The 15218-nt window shown below is 38.9% G+C and overlaps 1 protein-coding gene across 2 annotated transcripts; it reads left to right on the top strand.

The window, feature by feature from the left end:
- The first annotated feature begins 1147 nt into the window (after positions 1–1147).
- Positions 1148–14575, top strand: snap23 (synaptosome associated protein 23). Of its 2 annotated transcripts, none has more exons than XM_022750297.1 (8): positions 1148–1260; positions 5673–5787; positions 8899–8940; positions 9359–9407; positions 10563–10680; positions 12298–12483; positions 12620–12764; positions 13752–13839. In XM_022750297.1, the coding sequence occupies exons 2-8, from the start codon at positions 5731–5733 to the stop codon at positions 13812–13814; spliced, it is 660 nt and encodes a 219-aa protein (XP_022606018.1). In that variant the 5' UTR covers positions 1148–1260; positions 5673–5730; the 3' UTR covers positions 13815–13839. The 2 variants fall into 2 exon arrangements, with proteins under 2 accessions (XP_022606018.1, XP_022606017.1); XM_022750296.1 differs by lacking the exon at positions 1148–1260 and adding an exon at positions 1327–1458 and having other exon boundaries at positions 13752–14575.
- Positions 14576–15218: the final 643 nt, after the last annotated feature.

The raw sequence follows: 15218 nt of genomic DNA, 5'->3' as shown, positions 1-15218 counted from the left end.
CACTACTTTCTATTCTTTCTCTTCCCCGCTTCCTTCCTCTCCCACTCTCTCTCTCTCTCTCGCACACACACACACATCCTCCGTCAAACACACACACACACATATTATACCTCAGTTGTAATTACAGAGGAAATACTAATTCTTAGCTCTTCAAGCACTGTTGGATGTGGCGTGAAATGGTGAAATGGCACGGCAGGAAAGTTAACTATGGACCACACACCCATGCATAGACAAACATGCTCACACACACACACTCACAGCAGTCCAGATGGACCGTGTGTTATTGCTGAATAATGGATGCTATGTAGACTCTATAAAAGATACATGGGCAGAGAGAGCTGGGCACCATTCAGGCACCTAGGCAGTTCGGTGAGGGCAGCTCTGGAGCTCTCCCTTGTGTAAATTTAGAGATGTTAAGAAATGTTCAGCTTGTAGGTATTTAGCTGTAGGTGACCCAACTGGGAAAAATATTTAGCTGCAGTTAGAGACGAAAAAAACACACTTGCCTTTTGGACACTGTCAGTTGATATGTTGGCTGGCACTCTGCCCGGTGCCTTTGCAGTCACCTTGAACAGGCTTTTGTGGTTTAAACCATAAAACTTGGGGAATTACACAGCAGATTCGATGCTAGAGGCTCAGATTACAGAGCATCTCTCAGAAACACTATGAAAAATATCCAGCAGAGCAGTCTGTCTTCATGTAAGATACTGAGAAGAGGGGGAGGGGGCGAGGGGGAGGTCTGGGTGAAGGGTAAATGCTGCACTCATGTGGGGAAAATGAGCAGCGCCTCTTTTTTTCTCTGGAGTCATATGACAGGACGTGCGCACCATCATGTGCTGCGTTCCAGTGCTCATGGAAAGCTCATTGCTCTGAGTGTTACAATCTGAAGTACAACAGCTCAAACAAAATTGACTGGGTAATTTAAAACAAAAAAGCTGGTAGTGTGTGGGGAAGCACAATGTCAATGTCTAACATGAGTTACTATCCTTTATAAGGACTTTTACATGTGATACTTCAGGATATTTAGTTTGGTGAAGTTCTGAATGCGCAACTTTTATTTGAGCGTCCGAACACTTCCGACTAGCTTACTTTATCTTGGCGTTGGAATCGCAATATTTCCGACAGCACGTAAATGCACCAACCGACACACTTCGGACGGTGGAACCACTGAAGGAATCCAGAAGTTACCGGATGCCAAGTTCACATACCGTGAAAGAGGAGGAGTTGCAAGTTAATTTTCTAAAACAAGGAGGGTTAACTGTAAGTACTGACTCCCTACATAAATATCTCTGTTCCTTTTCCACTCTAGTAGTTAGTTGTTTTCAGTCGTGGCGTTATTAGGCAGCTGACTGGAAAGCGGAACTAGCTAACTACCAAGCTAGCAATACATTAGCTAGGTTAACGAGTTGCTCCCGGATCCTGCCCTGTTCACGAAACTAGAGCAACTTTTCAGACAATGTAAGAAAACTCTAATCTGCTTTGGGAGACTTTTGGACTCTGTTGTCCCTCTCTTTTCAACTCTTTCATTTTGTTTGAAAGTAGTGTTTTGGGATTTTACTGCCACAACTTCGGTGTATTGGGTGTGGAGGACTGCTCTTTTTATGCTTATGGTTCGTGTTTCTCATTTAGGCTAAACTCACCTGTTTGTCAAGTGACCCATGTTAAATAGTTGCTCAGCACTTAACTTTACTCCACTGTTTATGAGATACTCAAGGTCAGGTATGTGGAAGCATAGCGCCTATTTAAATTCAACAAACGGAAATGATTAACAACGTGTCCTATACTTTTCCATGAGTCTTCAATTTCGATTGGCAACTGGTGTGAAAAATGCTTACACTTGTTGTTGTCCTCTATAAATCATGCTCTGCAAGAAATAAAAGCTCACGGTTTAGGTTTTTTCTGTACAGCATAATGTCATGGGTGTTCTTTGTTTATGCCCTTAGGTCAGCATTATCAGTCAACCACCCTGTCCAAAACACTTCACAACTAACCAGAATAAATGTGTTGTCGTCACTGAGTACAACACTGTAGGAAAAACTGTTGAAAAACTACAGCCTTCATGGTTGTATGTAAAAGAAAAAATAAAGCATGATGGGATAAGAAAGGACGTCAGTGTGTGTGGCTCTCAGATCTGGAGGAACAGGTTTGGGTAGAAGAACCAGAAATGTGTTTCCCTGTAGGAGTTATTGTTTTTGCCACTTGCTGTTGGTGCTGTGAAGAAACTACAACATGAATGGGTATGTCTTTTAGGCTTGCTAAATTAATCTTGTGGCCGTGAACACATGTAGCGTGGTGTCAATGTTTTTGGCTTTTGGTGTAGTCTTCTCATCACTTAATCATAAGGATAAATCAATACCCAGCTATACCACACCTGCTTTACTGGCACATATAACATTGATCTTTTAGTGTTGACATGTTCATCTCCTGTGTGGCTTGGCATTTCAAAAGAGCACAACATGTGTGAGTCAGTCTGCCTTCAATGTTACATTTGTAAACTCACGTCAGTGTCTTGCCAAGTCCAATAATCAGTTAGAAAAAGCAGTCAAGCTTGAGTGAACCAAGTGCCCTCTTGTCCAAAAAAAAATGCAGAGTCAACAGCATTAAATCCTCTAATCTGTCTGCCAAGTAGACTATCCATGTTTTTTTTTGTCTCAGAATGTTTAGTTCCTGTAGGTTTGAAAGGGAACTTGAAGTTCAGGGGTTATTTGCAAAACAGGAAAATGGCGCTTGAACTTTGAAGGAAAGGAAGACAGGAGAGGACGAAAAAGAAAAGGGAAATGAGCAGGGTTTCCTGAATGTTGGCATCGCTCTATCTGTCAGAATTTTAAAATCTTAGACGTTGAATACAGACAGAGCTTTGTGTTTATAGTCAACTGCCTCTGTCCTTGACAGTGCAGTCTTTCTGCAACACAAAAAACAACCTAATTCTTTGCTTATGCCTATCTTGATAATATGTTGCCATGTCCACCAAAGCCTGTCTGAAGCTGCTATTACCAATAATTTCAGTGCTTCTTGAGATCCTTGACTGCATAAAGGTCGAGGTCAGGTTAAATGGATTGGATTTATACCTGCTAAACCATATCGCAAGGTAGCCTGGCTCATCTGATCAGAATTATAAATTACATACTGTATGTGTCTCCGAATGGATTACCTAGAAAAACTAAACAAAACCACACCTATTACTCAAGTTCCTGATGTTGTCATTGTATATATGTATTTGGAAACCATTCTGTAATTTTTTTACAACTATGTTTTCCTTGCAAAGTACTGTATGGGTTGCTGTACCCTTTTACCATACTCAAACAGTCCTGTTCTTACCTTCATCTAACAAACAGTTGCATTAATTCTTGTTCTCTTCTGTTTATCTGAGCTCTGAAGCCCATTCCTCCTTTGCAGTGTTTAAAATTTATTTGAAAGCATTGAAAAATGTCCTGTTTCACAACAAGTGGTCTTTAGCAGTCAACCATGATCACACACTTTGCTGCTGGTTCAAAGTAAAAGCTTCTCATCGACACTTCCTTACTTCATGACCGCACTGCTGTACATATTGTGCAAGATCATGAAATCTAAATGTTGATCTGAATGCAGAGTGTGCTTTAAGCTCAGTATGTCTTGATGTGATCAGGGAAATCATACTATCTGTGGACACTAGACCTAGGTGTCTTTTCCCCTTAACCCGTAATGATATCTTGCTTTACTTTCTAAATGGTTTTTTAATACCTAATTTTATCTGACTTCTCATCTAGTCTTAGTATTGTACTAAACCTCAGTAACTTACGTATTTCTGCCAGTTATATGCATTCCGTCTCATGCTTCTGATTTCCCTATCGCAGCCTCCTTATCTCAGTTCCCTCATTGATGGCATATATGATTCTACCACACTGCTCACTAAGCTTTACATCAATGAGGAACTGCTGTAGGCTCCCAAACAGATAGTTTTGCTTCATCATTGAAACAGATTTTTGTTTCCTTTATCAGCAAGCCTGCTGTATGTGTTCAGTCATTCACTAACACTCATTCAGGGGAAGGAGTAGAGCCTAATTTGTTAAAGTTTTGCATCTTCTTCTTCCCTCTCCATATGTGACATGAATATATGTTGCTGTTAACATGCAGTTAATGCTTGGTCCCTGAATGTGCTCCTCCATATTTAAGATTACAAATGGTATACAGAACTGAACCCTGACTTGCTTTGCCAGGAGATATTAGGGTTTTTTCCACTATGAAAACTTAATAACTCTTGAGCTGGAGCTCCCATAACCCGAAATTCTAAGTAACTGTAAGGCTTTGTAGGTTCTGCCTTATTTTTACTGTGTTTTACAAACCAAAACTTTTTGATGTACGTCATTAAGGTAACACTGCTTTGGATGTACATCACTTAAAAGGTAACATCAGGACAGACATCAACGTTTTTATTCGCTGTGTATTGGTTATTTTTTCCGAATCAAAGTCAGTAATTTGGCTTACTTTGGCTTAATGGTTTTCCTATACCATATTCAGAAGCTGTCACCAGCATTTGGTGCTCTTACTTGGATAATGTCTATTCCTAGCTATAAATAAATTTTAAAAAACTAGTCCTACCTTTTTAAAAAAAATTGGAATCTGCCAATAAATCGGTCCATTTAATCCATCTGCAAATGTTATCTTATCACGGATATATTGGTATTGGAATATTTGTCAGTCAATACATGTAATGTAAGAAACTGAGGTAAAAAATGCTAAACAAACTTCATGTATGAGGTAATGTTCAGTCCTCTTTAATATTTTTTGTGTTTATGTTGAAAAACAAATATGGCTGTACTTAAATATCAACATCGGTATTATCCTTGAGAAAGTGGTCAGACTTAATTAATTTTCAGTTAATTGTGATTGAGTCAGACAATGGTGATGCCCTCTATAGGAAGGGACAGAGCAGACTACTTCTCTAGGAGGCTCGGGTCATTCAATGTGTACAACAGGCTGCTTTGCATGCTGTATGTAACAGTCGTAGCCAGTGCACTCTTCTTTGCTGTTATTTTTTGGGGAGGTGGTAATTTGGCTGGTGATGCACACAGACTCAATAAACTGGTCAGATCGGCAGGCTCTGTTGTAGAGTGTGAAGAGGAGGTTGAGGGGAGGACAAGGTCCAAAATCACAAACACACTGGTAAACCCATTTCAACCCCCTCCACAAGGAGATGAATGGCCTAAGAGGCACCCTCAGCAACCATCTTAGTCTTCAGCTGAGATGGTTGGATGTTTGAAGGAGTGCTTTGAGTACCTACAGGCATTCGGTTTCACAATGCTGCCTGCCACAATGACTGCAGTCTCAGCCAATTTGGCAGTTTCTGAGCCCCAATGCATAATGGTCATTTCTCACGTACTGTACTGTACCATATCACCTATAACCATGAACACTCTTAGCACTGTTTAGTATAATTGATATTATATGATGCATACCATTGCATACATATCTTACATATTTTCATTATGATTTCTCTTTTCTTTACTGCATTCCCTGCATCTAATCCTTATTTATTATTCATTTGCTTTTGGTCTTGTGTAGTCATAGAATATCTTTTATAGCGAGCTAAAGTAAAGCCATGTCTCATTTGTTTGAGTCAAGGAGCTGTATGACAGTTGATGCCCTCTGATGTGATGTTACAGAGTAACCTTTGAACTCTGCCTCTCTTTCAGGCCGCAAAATATTGAGCTCGGTGCCACAGGAGGAGCCTCCAAACAAGACAGTAGCAACATGGAAGACATGACTGTGGAACAGATGACCATGAGGGCCAACCAAGTGACTGACGAGGTACAGAGTCACACAAACGAATACAGAGCCTCTTTTTCACTCAACTATTTTTCCAGGTTTTAGTACCAAATTACATAGTTCTTTCAAAGAGATGTCCTAGGAAATTATTCAAAAATTATAGCTTGCTAAAATAAATTGTTACCCTTTTTTTTTTTTCTTTTTTTTTCTTTTTTTTATCCCTGCTGTGAAAACTTGTCACCACTAGAATTCATTGTAACCATGTTTAACCTGACCACAGCCGCTGTTCTCTGTGGAGGGTGAAACTGCTACCTTTTACCAGACACCTTTTTAAACCAGCAGGTAATCAGTATTTGACACAGGAAGGAAGATTGGGCTGGAGTATCTATATAATGCTAATTATCCACAAACTGTTTCAGATGCATCTCAGATACAGAACCACAGTTCAGATGAAAATGAAAGAAAACGGATTGCAGCCAGAACTGATATTACAAAGCATTAAAAGAATAGTTTGACATTGTGGAGACAGTTAGCTTAGCATAGATACTGAAAGTAGGGGAAACTGCTAGTCCATCTCTGTTGAAAGGTAACAAAAAAAAACTGCCTACCTCATGCCTCTAAAGCTCACTAATTAACACGCTCTATCCCATTTGTTGAGAATGTCTAAAAATAGAAGCTAAGCCCATCACCTGCTGGCTGTAGCTTCATATTAAACATAGAAAAGAAAGTAGCTAAGCGTATTTTCTAAAATGCTAACTATTCCTTTAGTGTTTATTTTTAGCCATGCCCAGAATAATTGATTGATTGATTTTTCATTATCATGATGAAATAATCATTATAACCATAGCCATGTTGAAGAAAGCAAATTTTGGCTCTGATGATAAAGCATCAGTTGGACAAAATACACATGTAATCTGGGGGGCTGCTGCAATATTGCATCGAAAGAGCAGAGGGTGGGTAATTAGATCCATTGCATTCACAGCTGATTATTAAGCCAGGCATTGCTAGGAAGTGTGTGAGGCTTAACGCCTAATTTAGCCTGATAGCTCCCTTACCCCTTTGTGGTTTTGACAGTTTGAATGTTGTCAGCTATATCTATGCGTTTATTATCTAGGAGATAATTGTTTAATCGGCACTCCAGGGCATCATATGATCAGCCATTTGATTCAAATGGAGGCAAATGAACTTACTCTAACTGGGCTTGTAGCAGTGCACTTCACCATCCTGTAATTCTGACTGTATTAATTGTCTGTGGGGTTTTTCCTCTTTTTTTTCTTTAACTGTGTTTTTTCGCTTTGTGTGCTTTCTTACTTAACCTGTGTTTTTTCTCTATATCTCTTTCTTCCTTCTGCTGCTGCCTGGTTGACTAAGGACAGCATAAAGCGGACAGAGCATGGGAGGGTCCTTCTGCTAATACTACTTACCACTTTGGGTAACCACTCATGAAAAACTGAGATCATGGCTGGCTATGTAGACTGTCTTTTGGAAGTCTAGCAAGAGCTGTCTGATAATTTTAAGGCTGTTTATGCATGTCCAGTAGTTAAAACTGGCTTACACGTTCTTCAGCGTTGTGTCAGAGTTATTTAAAGTCATGTTTGTGTGATACTTCCTAATCATCCTGATACATGGCAGCTTCCATTTGAGCCATCCTGTACTTACATTTAAGCCATCCCAAACAAATGATAAAAATACCACGCAATTGCCTGTATCTCAAAGATTTGTCACAAAACCCCAATCTGGAGGAATTGGCTAAGGCAATGATTTCGGGTTTAATTAGCCAAGTTCAAGGATTTTAGGAGACATAATGTAATGTTTATCCACCCAAGTGATGTTCTGGCTAAGCCAGCAGAAACCTGGCTGAGCTCAACATATTCCTCTCGCCAATTTTATGTTTGTCTGTTTCTCAACTCACTGATTAATGTATTCAGAGCAAACGTAACACAGAGAGAAAGAGAAATCTGGTCCCCACTCTCTCTTGTTAACAGTTCATTAGTGATGGTAACAATGGAGTCATGCCCTGAGTTGCTTCTGTGCCTCGCTCCTTTGGATGCTCTGTAAAGCACTTGCTATTAATAGAGACACAAAGGCGTAGCTCACCTGAACTGACTGCATTCCAGTTTGCCGTCAGCACTTTTTGTCTGCGTGTATGCATGTGCGTTTTTGTCTACATCTTACTGTAGATTGTTAACTTTAGTGTCGGCCTTACCCAAGTCATCTGATCAGAGAGGGTTTAGACACAGCAACACTGCAGCTGGTGTCCCAAGTCCATGTTCTCCAAGGATTCTCCTCAGTCCAAGTAAATGAACAGTCATACAAGCTTTAGAGCTGAAACAATTAGTCGTTTGTCAGAAAAAAAAATTCAACTATTTTAATAATTAGTTAATCATTGAAGCCATTTTAAAACAAAATGCCAAACATTCCCTGCTAGAACACTAGACATATAATTGGTAGATTAATCAATAACTAAAATAATAATCAGTTGCAGTCCTAATAAGCTCAGGAAATACATGTAACCTGAATTATTCACAATAACATAAATATATAATCTTAGATTCTCACAGTGTAGAGCTGGTTTTATAGATTTGTTGCCGTGTACTTTCATATCTTAATGAATATTAATGGTATAGCTTCGCACATATTTTCTTATCACATGCATCTTTCTATTTCTTTTATCTCTCTTATCTTGTTCTCTTCCTTGCGTCTCCTTTTTAATTCCTGTCTGTTGTTCGGTTCTTTTCTGTTCTGTCCTCTCAGTCTCTTATGGCCCCATTCACACCAATCAACTGGTTTGCTTGAATTAATTAGACTAAGAAATTCCAAACAAATCTAAACAGAAGCCGGATAGATTTAAAACCCTGTCTGGGTTTGACATCTGGTCCATCTTTCCCAACAATATGAACTGGTGTAGTCAGATTTATTTCGAACCAACAATCTCCTGTTGGAATACAAGTTACCAAAATGCTGTCCCAAAAAACAAATATGTGTGTCCATTTTCATTTTATTTGCAAGGTACATTAAGGCAGTTCTGAGGGATGACTGCACTCCAAATCAATTTTTGTTTATCTCGTTCAGTATTTCTTCCTCATTCAGTTTACAGTCAGCTTTTCCACACTTCTCATTATTCTCCAACACATCCTGTGTTTTCGCCCACAGTCACTGGAAAGCACACGGAGGATGCTGCAGATGGCAGAGGAGGTGAGACGTTTTTTTCTCTTATTGACACAAAGCACAATACCATGTCCAATGTAGCCCTGTTTTAATGATCAGAAAGTGTCTGTGTTGGTTTATCACTGGCTCCCATCTATGTTGGGATCAGGAAAGTTTTCTATCAATGACTGATTAATGTTCTAGCTCTGAGTCTTTTGAATGCTTGATATCATATTAGAGAAGATTTTTATATTATTGGGATAACAAGACAAGTTATAGTTTTACAAGGAAAAAGTTACTTTGTTTATAAATGATAAACTTAACAATTTTTAAATTCAGAACAAGGCCAATGTCCTAATTCATCCTGAAATGTATCCAACTCTGATCATTGCTATCTCTCATGATTCATAAAACTATCTCTAGTCTTTTCATTGGTTCTGAACTTGTGTGAATTTTATGTTTTCAGAGCAAACAGACCGGCACCAACACCATGGTGATGTTGGAAGAGCAAGGAGGTAGATATACAACATGAACACTGCTAGTTTTGATGCAGATGCTTCCATCTCTTCAATTTTTCTTTTCTGTTTTTTTCTTTTATTTTTTGTTGCCTTTTGTTTGAGGCATTCTCAACACACTCGGTGAACTGATAATGGCTAAGTTTAAAGAATCACTCAGTCATTTTTGGATGTTCTTTATTCATTTTGAAAGGAAATCATTGTAAGTGAGTAATGACATGGTAATGCTATGGCACTCTAAATGATTGCATAGGAAAGCGCTCAATGATGTCCCTTCTATAGAAAAATTGAAATAACCAAGATGTTTGAGAATGAGATGTTATGTACTTTCTAACTTAGAGCTGCATTAATTTGTGTTAACCTCTCTGTGTGAATGCAGACACTGAATAATAGCGTAGTGTTAAGTGGTGAAACTGGCGAGGTGCTAATGAAGCTGTTTTTACACACTTTTCAACAAGCATCACAGTTACAGTAAAACGGCAACACAACCATGAAGAAAAATAGACTCATGGTGGTACTGAAATTAAATTTAAAAATATCTGCTTTTGAGTGCATCAGTATTGACCATAATGATCATAGACTTTTATTGGTAAAAAAAAAAATATTAATATTAGTTTAAAGTTTTTGTTTGTTTCATACATTCATACATCTCATACACTGATGGAACAGCCATCAGGGGCAATGTGGGGTTCAGTATTTTGCCCAATAATACTCTGACATGCCACTTTGAGGAGCCGGGGATCGAACCACCAGACTTCTAATTAGTGGACAACCTGAGTTGAGCCGTCATGAGTCACTGGACTATATTTGTTCTATCTTTTTTTTAAATTGATTTTTGTCTTTAACTTCTATGCTGGTATCCAATGCATGTGTTCCCTGCTTAAAAATGTGCATTTGTAATGATTTCTTTTTCTACCTGGATTATGTTTTTTTTTGTTATCTGTATCCTATGTTTTTCCTGCTGCAATGACCCAGTTATTGACCCAATTTAACAATCCTCAAAGGGATCATTAAGATTAATCTAATATATTCTAAAAATATAAATAAAGGCTATAAACAAAACGATAAGATCTATTCCTAGTGTATAAAATTTACCTAGATACAAAAAAAAAAGGAGAGTCTGACTTGGTGTGTGTGCCTGTCTTTGTGTTTCAGAGCAGCTGAGGCGTGTGGATGAGGGCATGGACCAGATCAACCAGGACATGCGACAGGCTGAGAAAAACCTCACCGATCTCTCCAAGTGTTGCGGCCTCTGTGTCTGCCCCTGTGACAGGTACACTGTACACTCAGAGCTGCTGAAGCCTCCAAATCGCTGTTGTGGTTTTTTTGGATGCACACCACTGTTTATTGCCAGTTATGAGATCACGCTTTTCTCAACTTTATTGTGTGCTCTGTTCTTGATTATTTAAGTATGTGGCTGATTTTTGACAAATAGTTGTGACCAAACTTTCCAATGGTATTAATAGCAAGCAAAGAAGCTGTGTAAACAACTGATTCTCAGTATATTTCACTTTGATTTGTTTATTTTTTTTTATTATGTATTGTGTTGCAAAGGAGGAGTTGTCATAACTTAAGTTTTAATCCATGGGCAATGTTAGGTGACTAACATTTGGAACATTTTCTATGGCTTTGCCAAAAGATGAACAGCTGTGGTACAATCTATCTGATTTTTTTGTATAAAAAAGTTGAAGGCTTGTGTTTATATAAAAAGTAAGGTAAGAAGTTAACTTTAACTCCCAAGGAGCATTTTTGGAAGGAACATACACCTACCGAGCTTAGAATTCTTTTAGGGGCACTGCTAACAGCTGCCAGATGCTAAAGATTACAGTGCTGAGAAAACTAATAATATAATCTCTAGCTGAAATCAATCCACTTGTGGATTCTGAGTTAGTTCTGGAAGACTTCAGCAACTCTTGTGCTGTGTTTTGTTCCTAACTGCAACATAGAAGCTCTTTAATTTACCACAGCTCTGATTCCCACCTCTGCCTGTTTTTTTTCTCGATAACAACAGCTATGCTGAAGGGTACTGCCGTATTTCAAGCTGTCTGCCACGGCAGACTGACAGAACAATGCAGGATTTCTCAGAAACAAAGCTGAAATAATTAAAACTGGTGGTCATACTATCGACCTATGATTGTTCCACTATCTGGGAGAGTGCCATATTTCTATCTTCAATAACATTAAGGATTTAAAGAAAATGAAGACAAATTTGAAATGGGAACTAGGAAAAACACCTTCTACTTCACCTCAGCTCTATTATCATGGGGTTGAACGCTTCCATGATGATACTGCGATCCATCAGGGTGATTTCACATTAACGCAGCATGAACTGCAGCCACATGTGGCTGGTAGTAGCAGAACGTGACATGGGGAGAAAAAAAATACAGAGTTGCTTATCAAATGTGTATTTATTGCTCAAAAGATTGCTGATACAATTCATGAAAACCCCTAATGGTTTATGAATAGATAAGGAACGTGAACAGTGTTCCTACCAATTTCTTGACGTGACAGGTGCAGTGCTCCGTGGTGAGCAAACTCAAAACTCTCTCCATCAAACCATATCGATATGCAGTGTCAGTGTGTGTGCATAATAATCCCATATCTGGTTCTAAACATGAAAAACAAATCTTCCCAAAATGCTTTCACATTGGAGAAGAGGATACTTTGATGATTACCAAAAGATAAGGTAGGGAATCTTTTTTTAATATTATGATTAATGGACATCTGTGACTATAGTAATGGTGGACACGTAGTCTTATACTTCTCTTTTTGACGCTTTTATTCATAGTTCACTTTAGCTGATTTTATATTAAAAGTAAAGTAAGTAAGTAAAGTCTTCTAGTTTAGTTTTTATTGTCACACATCTGGATTTTCTGGTTTGTTCCCTCAGGGTGACATCTATTGAACACGACTCACGTTACAAGCGTACCTGGGGTATTGGGGGAGGAGGAGGAGGAGGAGAAGGCGAAGGTGACAGCAGTGGCTCAAAAGTAGTTTCAAGGCAGCCATCGGGTGTTCGCAACGGCCAGGCTGCCCAGGCGAACGCCTCAGCACCTTCAGGCCCGTACATCAAGAGGTTGGGTCCTGCTCATTTTGCTTCCTATCTTTCTTTTACTGTGGTTTTGTCAGAAGCACGAGTCACATGTGACAGATTGAGACACATTTAAAAGACCATTTGTCAACGAAAAACTTATTGTGTGACTGTGGTACAGGATAACCAACGATGCACGGGAGGATGAGATGGAAGAGAATCTGGATGCAGTCGGCAGCATTATTGGCAACCTGAAAAATATGGCTATGGACATGGGCAGTGAGATAGACAAGCAAAACAAACAGATCGACCACATCACTGAGAAGGTAAGAGTCTGAGATTCATTTCAGTCGTTTCACAGTAATTTGCTGAAGCTCCCAGTCAGAATTAGTAGAACATTTACTCCCTTTAGGGACTAAGGAGGATTACCTGAGTTGTGTTTGAAAAACAGCTTCACTCATGAAATACATAATATTGTTTTCTCTGCTATTCATCACATCAAGCTTGATGATTAAAGGTACTCTTTGGAGTACCACTTTTGGCAATGTTTTTACAAGTGGGTTCCCGCTTTGTTTATATAATGTGCATTGTGTTGTGAAATTACACTGTTTCACTGACTGACAGTTGATGGCAGTAACCCGGAAAGAAGACGACTGCCAGCAAACAAACATGGATGGATGATTTAAAATACTTTTTAAAACCAGTTTTGCAAATGCTTTATGAGGAAGGACATTCATTCAAAATGTTTGTTAGGCCTCAAGGACACACACATTGAATTACAGTGTGAATGTAAACAGACCTTTTCAGGTCACAAGAGACAAGAAAACTCCAAAGGCCACCTTTTTAAAGGAGTAGGTTTTGGGTAATTGGGTTTAATAAGTAAATGCATTGGAGTTAAAGGTGCTCTGTGGAATTAACTTGTCAACAAACAAAAGTTGTGTTACATTACGGTCTAACAAAGGTGGCAATTCGGTTTCCTTCCTCATAAAAGAGAGCTAATTTTTCTTAAGGTTTTGAATCCTGCCTTGATTACCTCCATGTTTACTGAGTAGCAGTCTTCTTCTTCCCCACCTTTTGTTGGCGTACTGCCGCGTATTTTGGCATACCTCCACCTGTAGATCAGTGGAACACTGTCAAACCATTGGCAGGACTGTGTATCACGTCACTCATCACTAGAGGTCAAACACCCCACGGAGAACCTTTTTTTTGTTTTTAAAATCGTTTGAAGTGAATAGTGAATTGCTAAATAAAAGGAAACAGGGTGGATGTTTGCATAACTGCCCCTTTTCACCTGTTCCGTCTTTTTCTTTCAGGCGGACATGAACCACCTTCGCATTGATGAAGCCAACCAGAGAGCCAACAAGCTCATCAAGTAGACAAGGAACTATGCTTCTGCCAATTTTATCCATCAACCTTGAGCCTCTGTCGACACACACACACACACACACACACACACACACACACACACACAAAGAAATTCACTCTGGGAGGACATTTTTGTCAGCAGTGTGCCTGCCTTTACTGCACTAAGATGTAAATAGAATACACAAACATATCTACATTGTATAAATTGGCCACCACGACAAACCCTTAAACGTGTGTATTCATAGTCATGCTGGACTTGGGGAAGCAGTGTGGGCATCAGAAACTGCACCAAAGAGCAAGTCACTGACTGCCTATCACTGCTGTTTGATACCAAATACTCACCAGACCTGTTGTATCACATCACAGCAATCACAGGAAGGGAAGTAGCACGGGTCAGCTGCTTTTCTTTTCCCTGTTGGCCTTTCTCTCTTAAAGTCAAGAACTATGAACTGTCTCTGTTTGTGTGTGTGTGCATCTCTGGTATATATGGATGAGGTCAATGATCCATGGTCATAAGCTGTCTTTTAGTGATATACAGCACACCAATAATTTATGTATCATTCCCCTGTTGGTCCTGTCTTGATAGTGCTGCATCTAGTATAATCATAAAACAAAGTCCTCACTCTGAAACAAATGTGTTGTTTTTCAAAACCTCATTGGTTCAATGTGTAATAATGTTAATTGTATCGTGTATTATTTTGAGATGATATGCTTATTTAATTATTCTTTATGAAGCAGAAATGACTTGTGAATAAAGTTGTCGTTTTTTTAACACTTTGTTCCCATGTCATTTATGCCATTTCAGATGTAAAATCTATTTCAAAAAATATCAAAGGTTGTGCTTTGGAATGAGTCATGACAAATCCTTTACTGCTGGAATTCAAAGCATCTGCCCCTGAATGAGAGCAATTTAATGCTATTTTCAAAATTTCTGACTGATTAGAAGTCAAGGTTATTGTAACTGTTTGTAAGAACATTATAAGGCGCTGACCTGGTGTTAAGAAATTTTATGTACAGCAATCACTTTTCCTTCAAATGTGAAGGAGGGTCAGTAAGCATCATGAGGAATGTTAATCATAACCTCCTCTAAAGCATCTAGTTCACTTTATAACAACGCTGAATATGGGAAACGTAACAGTGGCTGAATAATTTTTCATCAGAGGATCAACTGCTGTACTTCATATTTTGTGTGACTTGAGGTTTTTCACTCTGACCGCCGTGTTGATGTAAATACCGAAACATACTGTAGCTGTTTATTAATTGCCTATAGTCATTCTGTTAATCTAATTTCATTCTTCTTTCTTCGTCGCCTCCTGGTTAATAGAGATTTATAGCACCCAAGAGGAGACTAACAGCCTAGGCAGGGTTCCTACATGAGCCCGGTAATGTGTGGAAAATTAGTTTCCGCAAGTTTA

The sequence above is a fragment of the Seriola dumerili genome, unplaced genomic scaffold (assembly GCF_002260705.1).
Source record: "Seriola dumerili isolate Sdu_G_001 unplaced genomic scaffold, Sdu_1.0 BDQW01000149.1, whole genome shotgun sequence".
Lineage (NCBI taxonomy): Eukaryota > Metazoa > Chordata > Actinopteri > Carangiformes > Carangidae > Seriola > Seriola dumerili.
The sequence above is the reverse complement of the archived record's forward strand: the minus strand, read 5'-3'. Positions and strand labels throughout refer to the sequence as shown.